Source organism: Amaranthus tricolor, chromosome 4 (genome assembly GCF_026212465.1).
Source record: "Amaranthus tricolor cultivar Red isolate AtriRed21 chromosome 4, ASM2621246v1, whole genome shotgun sequence".
In the NCBI taxonomy this organism is placed as follows: domain Eukaryota; kingdom Viridiplantae; phylum Streptophyta; class Magnoliopsida; order Caryophyllales; family Amaranthaceae; genus Amaranthus; species Amaranthus tricolor.
In genome coordinates, this window is record NC_080050.1 from 17,706,352 (window position 1) to 17,719,327 (window position 12,976).

Below are 12,976 nucleotides of genomic sequence, written 5' to 3' on the forward strand. Positions count from 1 at the left end.
GTCGAATGCAAGGTTGGTTCGGGCGAATGAAGAGCAATTCGAGCGAATGGGTATGGAAGCTCAGCAGCAAGGCTTGGATAGTCGAATGCAACATCAATCGGTCGAATAGGTCCCATTTGGGCGAATAGGAACCCTATGCGGTACAATGGTACTTGAAAACTGCGCGTCTTAATACTTCGCAACCCTTATGTCGTGGGCTATTTAGGGCTTTTATTTCCCTTTGCGTCTAGGCTATATATATCCCCTTATTTTGAATGTAAACCCTATGCCTACTTTGAGAGGCTCCCTTTCAACTTAGAATATCAATGTTTATGCTTTCTATTTCATTTCATGCCCTAGAATTGAGTTTAAGCTTTCTTTTATTGCTTTCATTTTACATTCAAGCTTTGTATTTTGGATTCCTTTTGTTTCTTTCTTTCAAGCTTTGGTTTATTTAATTTTATTTCATCTTTATTGCTTTCTTGTCTTTCAATACTTTCATTTAATGCTTTTATTGCTTTCTTCGCATTTGTTTTAGTTGCTTCATTTATTGTTAACTTGTTCATCCATATTGGTTTTACTTCATTTATTGATTTGTAGAGTAGTTGCCAGCTTCATTTATTACTTTCTCCTTTGTTTCTTGTTGGTTTATTTCTTGTTCTTTATGCTTTCAATCATGTCCTCATTTAGTTGCTTTTCTTAGTTATTTCTAGCATGTGTGAGTAGTCTGTTTAGGGGTTGTATTTTGGTGAAACCCTATGTTTGGTGCTTTTCTTAGTTATTTCGATTCGAATCTTGTTCTGCCACTCTTTAGGAGACATAGGGCGATTATGGGTTGTTCGTGTGGCTTATAGGGTACAAACTGCCCCTCGTTATCTAGAGTGTCTCGATAGATTACCATCTGATCTCCCTTGACCTATGTAACACCCCTAAATTTCTAACCCCTTAAACGGAACCAGAAATCGTGAAGGAAGAGAGGAAATTCAAGTGTTACATAAAAGAAAAGGGAGAATAATTAGAATAACGCTAAAGATTAATTAAAAAGGTGAGTAAGTGGAAATTTCGGCAGCATCTTTGATGAAAACTGAGGATGTAACAAGGATATATAAATGGATAACATAACTAAAATAATCTAAGGCCTTTAATGCCTTCATGAATACGTTGCGAGAAAAAGAATCATCGTCGGCTTCTCAAATCATCAACTCTAATGAGGATCGTGGTTCCAGTGTTAACGCATCGATCTGACGGATACTAAAGGAGTATTCTCACTACTGTACATCCAAAAACTACGCAGCGGAACTATGGATCATACAAGGAGTCACATGGCTCCATACAAAAGAAATTATACAATCCCAAAAGAAAACTTTACAAGTAATATAGAAGCTACAAGCATTAGACAATTTGTACACAATTGTTACGACCATACTCCACTCTTTCCCCCAATGCAAACCAAAAGAAGCTCCTATACCTGTCATGTCAAGCTATGATCCTCCTGCTGCTCAACATAATGACCAGTCAAATGTGTCATAGCAGGAACATCATTGAGAGTCATGAGCAAACAACAACAAACACATACACGTTAGTAATTAATGAACTTATAACAATTGAAGTCATTGAACAAAACTATAGACAACGATATAGTATGGCAGTAACGAGTCTACTCATCTGTCTAAACACCTCTATTTACACATAATTTCTCTTTCAAACTACTAATCTCTCGAGTATATTCAAAGGTAATGGATCCTTTCTCTATTCATGGCATAGTGACACGGCCAAGGGCGTTATCGGCCATCCGGCGCCCATAGCAAAGTATAAGCTCATGCCCCCTCCAGCTGACCCTATCGGGTCCTACCTTCGAGAAAAACTAACACACTGGGGTACTAAACCAGTGAAGAGGCCACCATATTGGGGTTTGTAAGGCCCGCATGGTAACATCTCGGTCAAGGGGCGGTATCGGCCATCCGGCGCCCAGTGACCCAAGCATGCTCATACCCCCCTTACGGTGGTCCCGTCGGACCTCACCTAGGGGACTACTAAATCAACCGGACATAATCCAGTGAGTCATGCTAACTAATCATAAATCAAGGCTCAATTAGTAGGAAATCACTTCGATACCACGCACAACTATGGTGCGTTCTCTACTATTTAGAAATATGTTCTCATAGTCTCCTAAGGCTTTTATTCTAATTGCCTATATCACTATTATGACTATTCACTAGCATGGTTTACTTTATGGCGCTCTATAATTCTAATGCAATGCATATAATCATGTAATATTGATAATACTTTGAAACGATGAATATAATAATTAATTACTGTGTGTACGTACCTGCAAGCGTCACTGCACGACCACAAGTTACAAAAATCACCCAACTAAGGTCTACTTTCCTCTTATAAACTGGGAACCTATACAAGTTAGGAATAGAACTTATAAGTTCTCTTAACTACTTTGTCATACCAACTAAATGCCCAAGTAAACACTATCATCCGCTTGAGCTAAGTTTCCAATTGCTCTAACACACACATCTCATTCAACACGCATCATAATCATTGACTCAACAACAACATAAGTCTTTCCATCAATTTAAGAATAAAAGGATTATATAAATCATTCTTTTACATCAACCATATTTGAGTTATATTGATTCACGTTACCAAAAAATATAAAAAATCACACTTGAATCTTATGATGTTAATATATGCTAATATGATGATAATGACAAATCTTAAAGTTATCACATCGCAATATCATTTATTACATTCACCAAGGTAGAAAGAATTATAATCAAACATCGTAACAAGTAACTTTAGCAACCATCAATGATAAGTTGACACTATACTCATGATGTATCTATAATAACAACCTAACAAAAGTACTTGTGATTAACAACAATCAAACAACACTAATTAACAACAATTACTCCCAATTAAGAACCAAGACCACTTCCATAGTCAACTACAAGCATACCATTACCATCTATCACTTATCACAACATTAGATAACCAAACTAAGCCTTAAAACAAATTGTAAAGTTTTCTAATCAACCATCTCACTACCAAATGTAGCATACACACACAGCACAAGTAATTTCATCTCCAAATCGAGCCCTAGACATGATAAAGATGACATTTTTAACCAATACTCATTTCAACTATTCAAAGTAGTAACTTAATAATCAAGTAAACATCAATTTATAAAATAAATACTTAGAAATCAAATAACAAATGGCTCACAATTATAGAGTTAGAAAAGGAGAGCGAAAGCAAGGGACTTGTGATGGTGGTTTGCACGGCTGGGGTGTGCACAGAGGCGGCACAACCCTTGTGGTGGTGCTACTGGCGTGTGCCGGTACGAGAAGGTCAGGGCTGCTGCTCGTGGGAGGGGAAACGGGTTGGTGCTGCCGGTTGCTGCTCGTAGAGGGAGACGCGCCTGCTGTTGCTGCTCGTGGAGGCTGCCGGCTGCTCACAGGGAGGGAGGAGGGAGTGAGAGAAAGAGAGAAGAGAAGAGGGGGGATAGGAGTGACGGCTTCTTGTGCATTTAGGGTTTTCACAGGTTTTTATACTTGTTATTACTATTATCATTATTATTATTATTATTATTATTATTATAATAATAATAATAATAATAATAATAATAATAATAATAATAATAATAATAATTATTATTATTATTATTATTATTATTATTATTATTATTATTATTATTATTAGGTTTATTTATTTATTTATTTATTTTTTATCTCGATTCATTTTCTTGCGAGACTCAACCAAGCGACTCACCTTCGTGGGCTCACCAAGTACATTTAGCGCATTGCCTTTGATCTTATGTTCTTGGTTAATTAGCATCTTTACTTGTTTTATGCTTTGTTTTAGCTTTAGTCTTTAAATGCTTGTTTTAGTTAATTACACCAACAAACATCTATATATACGTTGTTGAACCAACTAATTGATTGAGAATCCCTTGATATACACCCCACTCCTTGTGGATTCGACCCCTACTTGCCGATGTACTACGCTACGCCGTGCACTTGCACTTTTACTATTGAAGGATTCAAAGTCCCGATCAAACCTACATACATCAAGTCCCTAGTCTTGCTTGTCTTGTCCTCGTGGTTCGATCCCCGACTTACCACTACGCTACCCATAGTTGTATTAGGATGTTATAAATATTGTTTGATTCAAGTCTAGTATTAATGACGTGCGAAAACCCGGCATATCATAAGATGGTACTTTTGAGTATAAAATTTCAAAAGCAGTTCTTTTCTTTGGAGCAATCAAAGGCATCTTATTTATCAAATATGTAGCACATTGTACACAATCTCCCCAAAAGGAAGTTGGAATATTTGATTGAAAAAGTAGTGCCCTAGTTATCTCTAGGAGGTGTCTATGTTTTCTTTCGACAACTTTGTTCTGTTGAGGAGTATCAACGCTACTAGTTTGATGCTCAATACCTTTAGCATTATAAAAAGTGAGGATTTCCCTTTCACTCAATTCATTCGCATTATTTGTTCTTACAACTTTATTCTTTTTGTTGAATTGTGTAAGAACAAACTCATAAAATTGGATAAAGAGATGAACAAAATCATTTTTTTTTCTTTTTTAAAAGAATCCATGTGTATCTAGAAAAGTCATCAACTATAGTGATGAAACTATTACGATTCTTTCTAGTGGGGTGCTTCATAGGCCCCCAAAAATCAATGTGAATCATTTGAAAGATTTCACAAGTCTTTATTGAATTTGAACGAAAACTACTTCTGGTCATCTTTGCCAAATGACATATAGTACAAAAAATCTTATTACTAATGTCTATGCTTCTAAGTTCAGGAAACATATATTGTAGACATGAAAAAGGAAGATGTGTCCAAGTCTAAGATGCCACATCTTGGCTTTGTTGAGGAGATCATCAACACTGTTGGTCTTAGTGGTAGTTTGGAAAATGAACTCAGCTGATTGTGGAGTATCTTTATTCAAAGATTCTTGAGTATCGTGTAAAGTATTTCTTGCCCTACCAAGAAGCAAAGGCTTCTTCATCAAATGCCCCTGCATATAGCTATTATCAACACAAAACCATACTTTGCAATTGAGATCTTTTGTTAATTTGTTGACAGATAGTAAATTGAAATGAGTTTGTTGCATCTTGGATATCTATGTAACATGCCCTACTTATTTCTTAATGAGTTTTTTCACGTATCAAGATTCTATATGCTTCACAAGCAGTGGGCATCTCCTTCATCATGAGTATATTACTCCTTGTGTGTTGGTATTTTGCATCCAATTTCATCAAGAATTGTATGAGCCTCCCAGCTAGTTGACTTTTTTGAGTTTTTTTAGTCAATTCACATGTACATCCTGAGCAACAACATGTGGCAATGGGATCTAGAGCATCAATTTCATCCCATAAACTTTTCATCTTGGTGAAAAATTCCTCAATGGACATATCAAGTGTTTGTATAGCCTTACTAATAGCTTCATGTATAGTAAACAATTGGGCTAAAGAGGACTGCCCAAAACGTTGTTCAAAGTTATCCCAAACTTCTTTAGCAGTTTTGAAGAATAACACACTTTGATATATTCTTTCATCTACAACATTAAGGAGCCATCCCAACACCATATTGTTAACTCTATCCCATGCTTTCCCATTTGCACTATTTGTAGAGGATCTTTTAATGGTGCCATCTACAAAACCCATTTTATTTTTTTCAGATAAACCAATGAAGATTGTCCTTTTCTAACCCTTTAAAATCCACTCCTAAGAACACGGTGGAAACAAGCTTAAGACCCGTATTAGTTGGGATTGATATGTGTTTGATTGTTAGCCATTCTTGAGGAACTACTTGTTCTCATGAAACAAAGAAGGAGAAAAAAAACAAGAAAGAGGCAAAGAAAAAAGAACAGAAAAATAGAAGGGAAAGAAAACCTTCTGTGTAAAAGAAGATAGAAGAGAAATATGTTTTAAGAAAAAAAAGAAACGTATGAAAGATCAAAGATTGAACCTAGGCTCTAATACCATGAGTAAATTGGTAGCCAAGAGATAGTTTAACAGAACTATTGATTTATTGATTCATAACATTCACTTTACAAATAAGGAAACACATTCCTATATATAGGAAAGATACAAGGGAAGGAAAGCTGTTGAAAGAAAAGTACAGCTATAAAAAACTTATAACAACTTATAAACTAACACCTAACTTTGTAACAACCTATGGTAAACTAACTCAACTAGTATATGAATGTAGTTAGTCGTACTATGTATTCCTTCTTCATAGATTTTGTCATAACCCTGGTTGTCCTCGTATTCGCTATTGCTTATCTGGAAATTGTTGCTTGCACTTGTTATGGACTTGTCAAGCTGCTGTTACTGTACACCAAGATCTTATTGTCTGTCTTGTTTGATAAAAGCTGAAGCTGAAGGTCTAGCATGCTTAACAGTTTTATAATTCTCTTGTTTAACACTTTCTAAAGTGTTTCTTTTTCTCATTATCGAGAGTGCGTTTATCTTTTATTAATGATTGGCTAGTAAATATTGATGTGTCTTGTTCTAAAGTATCAATCTCTACAAGTATTTTATATAATAGCTTGGGTTTAAGATAATTGTGATCTTGTTTTCATTTAATTCAATGGTTTACAATTTTGCTGTTTTGTTCATTTTATTTCTTAAGTTGAAAATTATTCATGATTTTATCCTTAAGAGATTATATATCTTTAGTTAGAAATGATTTAGAGTTTGAGGAGTTAAGGTTCTTATACTATATATCTTTATTTATATTTAATACCTGACTAAACTTAGCTTATTAAAGTAAAGGGTTGGCTTTTTCTAACTTAGTTTTGTTCTTGTAAGATGAACTATGTTTAATTCTCATAAAATCTATCAATTATTTTTAGGGGAAATTAACATAGTATAATTTAAGTTTAGCAAAACACTAGTGGTAACATTTTAAAAGATATTCAATTGGCAACAACTAGGTTTTAAAATATTCTACATGGTAGTAAATTTTGTTAAAATTGATGTAATTCGTTAAAGTGTCTGCTAAGTTTACATTCAATTTAATTTTCCTTAAATTTCTCTTAAATTTTCTATTTAAAACTTAAAATAAATAAGTAAAAATAAACATCCAACCCTTTACCAACAATCGACATCCGCTATCCCAACTACCCTTTCCCCATCCACCGATATCCACCCTCCCAACCTAACATTCAAAGTCAAAGCCATACAATTACAACCAATCTTAGAATCTGATAATGCTCAATACTAATTTGTCTCTTTTGTATGCCAACACAAACAAAAGATATAAAATTTGCTTAATACGAAACCTCTTGCAAACCCTTATGAATGTTTAATAGATAGAAATGAATAACACATACTCCCTTTTCTCTCAATCTAGTATATAACACATGCTCAAGAAGATGATGGCAGAAATATAAGAAGGAAGAGGAGAAGGTGGCAAGCGGCTATCTTGATCAGCAGTAGCCGATTAGATTCTGGTTGGAGATGTTGTGAGCAACAAAGGTCAAAAGAATGGATTATTTATGAATAATGAATAGTATGAGGTTATTCACAGCAAAACGTCAAAACTAGGAATTATTCTCAATAATTTTTCCTAAATTAAATTAAAGTGTCCATTATTTCCTTAAAAGAGATAGTATAAGAATTATAATCCCTCATCTTCTAAATCATTTCTAACTAAAGATATAGTATAATCTCTTAAGGAGAAAACCAAGGACAATTTTTAACTCAAAAAACAAATTGAACAAAATAGCAAAAATGGAAACCAATAAATTAAATGAAAAACAAGATTAAACTTGGTCACCTAAGCTATTTCAAAGCAATAGATATATTCACCAAGTTTTGAGGAAACTACACGAATATTTGCTAGTCAAAGAATATTATGATGAACTTCACGGTAGCAATGAGTAACACATATTCCCTATATTCAAAAATAATTAAAGATGATTTATAAGCTAATAAAATCCAGCTCTGTTGTTATAATCTTTAAATATTACTCTTTTTTTTCTTTAATGTTCTTTTCATTTGAAATATTTAACTTTTAAAACATAATTAGAAGATAAAATATATATCTATGTGAGATCTTGTTAGATTCGTGTTAATATATACTTTTTAATTATGTATTTTTTATATTTTTTTATTATGCGTATATAGAGATATTAAGATTTAAAATTTGCTTTAATTATTATGCAAAAAGTAAATGACAAAAACAAAGAAGAACGAAGGGAATATAATTTTAGCAATTCACTAAATTTATATAATCATTATCAATATCCTTATCCAAATTAACTGAACACACAAAAAAGTGCACTATAGTTCATTCATCCAACTTAACTTAAAAAAAACACATCTTTCATAAATCATGATTCATCTCCTCATGTCTAATTTATCCATCTAAACAAAAACTTGCCATGAACAAAGAAGTCAAACTAGGAAAAAGGCAAGAACAAAGACTTAAAACACAGGGTACCCCACAAGACAACCTCACACACACTCCTCACCTATGTCATACTCAACACCAAAACACAGGAACTCTTTTAACATCACTAAAACACCCCTAATTTACATAAAAACTTACCTCTTCTCAATTCTCATCAACAACCACCCCAACAAAGACATCCCATTGCCCTAAACAACACTTTACTCATCACTCATCCTCCCATTCTAGTTTTCTTCAATGAATCCTAGCAAAGTTGAGGATGACCCAGATCCTTTTTTCCTCCATCACCATTTTCATCATCATCATGACAATCCAATTCTTCATGAAAATCACCCATCAACAAATTCGGCCACAAACAATAGCCCATCTTTCTCTCTTCTCTTTCATCCTTCTCCCCCTTCTTCATCCTCTGATTCTCTTCCTCAACCCGAATCTTCTCAACCCACCCATCTTCAACCTGAACCCGAATCCGAAACTCTAGCAAAAATAAACCCTGAACCACATATTTCCTCCCAATTTTACACCTTTAATAAAGAATCTCATGCCCTTATGATTTCTTGTCTTTTAGAAAGCCGGCTTGCAACTCCGGTTGAGATCCGGACTGTAACACCGGTTGAAGTTCTTAAATCTTGGCGTTCTGTTTGGAAAGACAGGAATGAAGATACAGCTTATGTAACGGCGTGGAAACGAATTCAAGACAAGCTTAATGTTCATGTGGATGATACTAACGGTAACCGTTATCTTTGCTTTAAGAATAATTCTAATCAGTTCGTTTCTCATGTTAGTCAATGGCAAGATATTGTTTTGTCTTCTCATACTGATAGTGATTTAAAACACTTAGGACTTAGAGAAACTGTTGATAAAATTAAGCAACTTTGGACTGTTGGTGCCAAATTTTATGGTATTCCTGAGAGTTTTATTCGGGTTTGTATTGGGTCTTGTTCGATTTGTTCCGGTGGTGTTTCGGATGGTGGAGGTGGGTTTTCGTGTGGGAGGCCCAAGAGAAGGCGTTTCGAGTATACCGAGTCATTGGATGTGCCCGCTAAAGATGTCCCAAATAAGTTACAGCAGTTAGCTAAAAAGCATAAGGTAGTACTTTGTATTAGGCAGAAGTATATTAGGTATAAGCCTTTCATGGCTGAGGTGAAAGATTATGCTTGTCACAGGGCTGGGGAACCGGGTGGTTCGAGTAAGAAATCCAAGGTTTTGAAGAGGGAACCGTATGCGAGTAAGAGGTGTGGATGTGGATTTAGGATTAGAGCTATTGTGCCAATTACAAATTATAATGAGAAGGATAAGAGTTTTGTGTATCAGGAGGAAGGGGTGGCAGTTTTTAAGTTGTATGCTGTGCATACTGGGCATGAACCGGGTCCATTGGATGGGAATGCGAGGATTATGCATCGAGTTGTTGGGCATAAAGGGGTGTTTTTGAATGATCAGGAGAGTGAGTATGGAGTTAATGAGGAGTTGGAGAATGATTCCTTTGTGGGAGGGCAGGATGAAGGGGATTTTGCTCATTCTGTCACACAACAAGTACAGGAGTTGAAATCGGAAGTTGGAATGCTGGAAAGCCGGATATTAAAGCTTTCTCCGGAGTTGTTAGATTCAGTTTCACAAGAGTTATATCATATTGTTAATAAGGTTAGGGAGTTAGGTTATGAAACTTCGAAATTGGTTAGGTTGGAATCTGATAAACAGAACTCTGATGTGATGTTGGTCGGAGATGGTGATTTGCCTCATTGGAGTGATCCTCATGATGATAGGTTGTATGTAGATGGTAAAGATACGGATTTGATTGAGGACGATGATGATAGTTTTGGACGGACGTTAGGGGATGTTGTTCCTTGGGATCAAATGAGGACGGATTGTAGGACTGAGAAGGATATAATTGTTGAGAGTTGTAAGCCGGACAAGTGGCTAAACAGCAGTGACTTCGATGAGAAAACTATTCTCGGTTGCGATGATTCAAAGCTAACTAAGCCCTTGAGGCATGACAGTTTAGATGAAGATGAAAGTCTTGTTGGTCTGCATGTAGATAGTTTCTACCAGGAGAATCCGAAATGGTACGATTCTCCTTGTGGCTTGCACTCCAGTGCAGATTGCGGGGATAGTGAATTTCGACATGGGGAGATTATGTAGATTCTTTCTGTTGTGGTGATTTGTCCTTCAACATTGTAGCTTCAAAATTTTTTCTAGCTGCTGTGTACGATTTTGGGTGGGCTGTAATTTAGCTACGCAGAAGGAAAATCAGACCCTTTAACTTCCATTTTAGGTGCTGTTGTTCAGTGTAGTGTTGTATATTGTAACTGTTGGGATTTGCTGCACATACCTTGTGTTATTGTTGACCCTACTTATAATTCTTCAAAAACATTTTAGCTTGATTCGTATCCATATGATGGATTTATGTGTCCTTTGTTAACATTTTCAAAGCATGTCAACTTTCGAACTTCATATCTTGTACTTATTAATGTATGGGAAAATCAATTGGATTTCTTCACCTTCTACTTTTATACTAATTATGATAACATTTCTAGTTTTTTGAATTTCATATGTTTTAGTCTTAACGTATGGAAAAAGTGTATGGACTTCTTCTTTGCCTCTGTACTTTTATCTACTATGGATTAGCATGAATTGGATGATATGATCTCCCCTGAGGGACTCACGTTGGCTAGGCATTCTGGGAAGCCTGTAGACAAACCTTCACGAAAAACATTTCTATGTGCACCGGCATGCTTGAGGACGTGCAGAACCGAACGCAGCTTTCATTGTGAAAACATTTGGTTTATTCCAATTGTCTGTAGGTTCATAATGTTGTTGTCTCCTCAAAAACTTGAGAGTTGGGAGGGATGACATATACTTCTATTTTTCTTGTTATAAATTGGTTAATCAGATATCATTATTGAAAACGAAATTGTCAAAGAGGTTTAACAATGAAAAACAAATGAAAAATATAATGCAAAAGATAAACACAAGTGTTTATGAGGTATCTTAAATACCTCCCCCTCAAATATAGTTTATTATAATGAATTCAACAATTACAAGTATAATAAACCTCCTCTTACCTTGAGAACAATCTCTCAAGACCACAAATACTAAAGCAAAGTAAGAATACTCTCAAGTTTGTAACAATGCAATAGCCCTCTCAACAATATGTGTGTTTTTTGTGGTGAATGTTACTATGAGTGATGAATCATATTTATAGGCAAGATATTCATCACTCTTAGTATTCCTTCATAAATCACCATAAACTCACATGTAACATCCCAATTAACACCTAATTAACCATGACAATAAACATTACAATAAACAATAGAGTAATGCACCATATTATTGCATAGTCACTACAAATTCTGACCAAAAACAAAATCCAATGTAGTCTGGTGGACTTCCACTCGGTCGAGCAAGCTTCCAGTGAAGCTACTGACCTGTTCTGGACACCTTGCTCGACCGAGCTAACACCACTCGACCAGTGGAGCTAGACTTTACTCGATCGAGCGGTTGGTCGAGCCACTCACAGTCTGCTTCTTTCTTTGTTGCTTTGATCAAGCAACTCTTATCAACCGTTTCAAACCTTAAATCTCCTATATCCGACACATCTTTATCGACCCTCTCTAAAGTACAAGACAAAACATGTTCGATTATATGTTTAAAGTTAACGTCATTATTAAGATTATTGACGCTTGCTTTAACAATTTTAAGTAGTTGTTGAGTAATTACTTCATATCTGTAGTTAAATATAGATGAATATGCATTGGTTGACCTCTGTGTCATGTGGGAAAGATGATATTGAAATCATTGCCTGATATCAGCAAATAAGCAGGCTTTTGATGAGACAAATAGTAGCTTCCTTCTTCGACCTGTTATATCTGAGCATTTTCTGTGAATAGCGCTAATATATTTGTACTGTTGTCTATTACGACAATTTGCACTTTGGTTCTTAGAGTAAGTTTGGTCTGTGCTACATTGGATCATTTCATCATAGATATACATCTATGTCTTTTGTCTCTTTTTTTTACTGCAATTAAACATTTTTTTTCCGTTGTTTAATGAGTTGATGAATTGATTATATCTACAGCTATACATAATTAAAAATAAAAATTTTTAATATGAAGAAAATATGCGAACGAATAAAATAAGTTTACACATGACAATTATTTCTCTTATAACGGTTGCAATATACTCTCTCCGTTCCATAAAATATCTCACAAGGAATGTTCACTGGAATTAAGAAAAAATATTAAAAGAAAGTGGAAAAATATGGAAACCATAAAAAATATAAAAATATGAATGAAATTAGTGGAAAATATGTGAGGATTGTTAAATCGTATAAATAGGATGAACAAGGTTATTTTTATCCAATTTTTGTAAAATAAATCGAAAGATTTTCTATGAGAATAACCATTGAAACACCCAAAATAGCAAATTGAAATTTTTTAAGAAACGGAGGAAGTATAAAATACTTCTCCCTCTATTTCTTAAAGGAGTACTCACTTTTCATTTTGGGGTGTTTATTTGTTGTTTTCATAAGGAATCTTTCCATTTATATCACATAT

General features: G+C 34.8%; 2 protein-coding genes across 2 annotated transcripts; one reads left to right on the forward strand and one right to left on the reverse strand.

Moving 5' to 3' along the window:
* Positions 1 to 5,149: 5,149 nt before the first annotated feature.
* On the reverse strand, positions 5,150 to 5,668 carry LOC130810800 (uncharacterized). The gene has a single exon (XM_057676926.1). It carries the CDS (start codon positions 5,666 to 5,668, stop codon positions 5,150 to 5,152), a length of 519 nt encoding a protein of 172 aa, XP_057532909.1.
* Positions 5,669 to 8,514: 2,846 nt separating this feature from the next.
* Positions 8,515 to 10,966, forward strand: LOC130809706 (uncharacterized). Its single transcript, XM_057675472.1, has one exon. The coding sequence runs from the start codon at positions 8,661 to 8,663 to the stop codon at positions 10,560 to 10,562; it is 1,902 nt and encodes a 633-aa protein (XP_057531455.1). The 5' UTR covers positions 8,515 to 8,660; the 3' UTR covers positions 10,563 to 10,966.
* The last annotated feature ends 2,010 nt before the right edge of the window (positions 10,967 to 12,976 follow it).

Bases quoted from the DNA above. Each gene is read 5' to 3' on its own strand.
- LOC130810800 (XM_057676926.1), bottom strand. From the start codon at position 5,668: ATGGGTTTTGTAGATGGCACCATTAAAAGATCCTCTACAAATAGTGCA.
- LOC130809706 (XM_057675472.1), top strand. From the start codon at position 8,661: ATGAATCCTAGCAAAGTTGAGGATGACCCAGATCCTTTTTTCCTCCAT.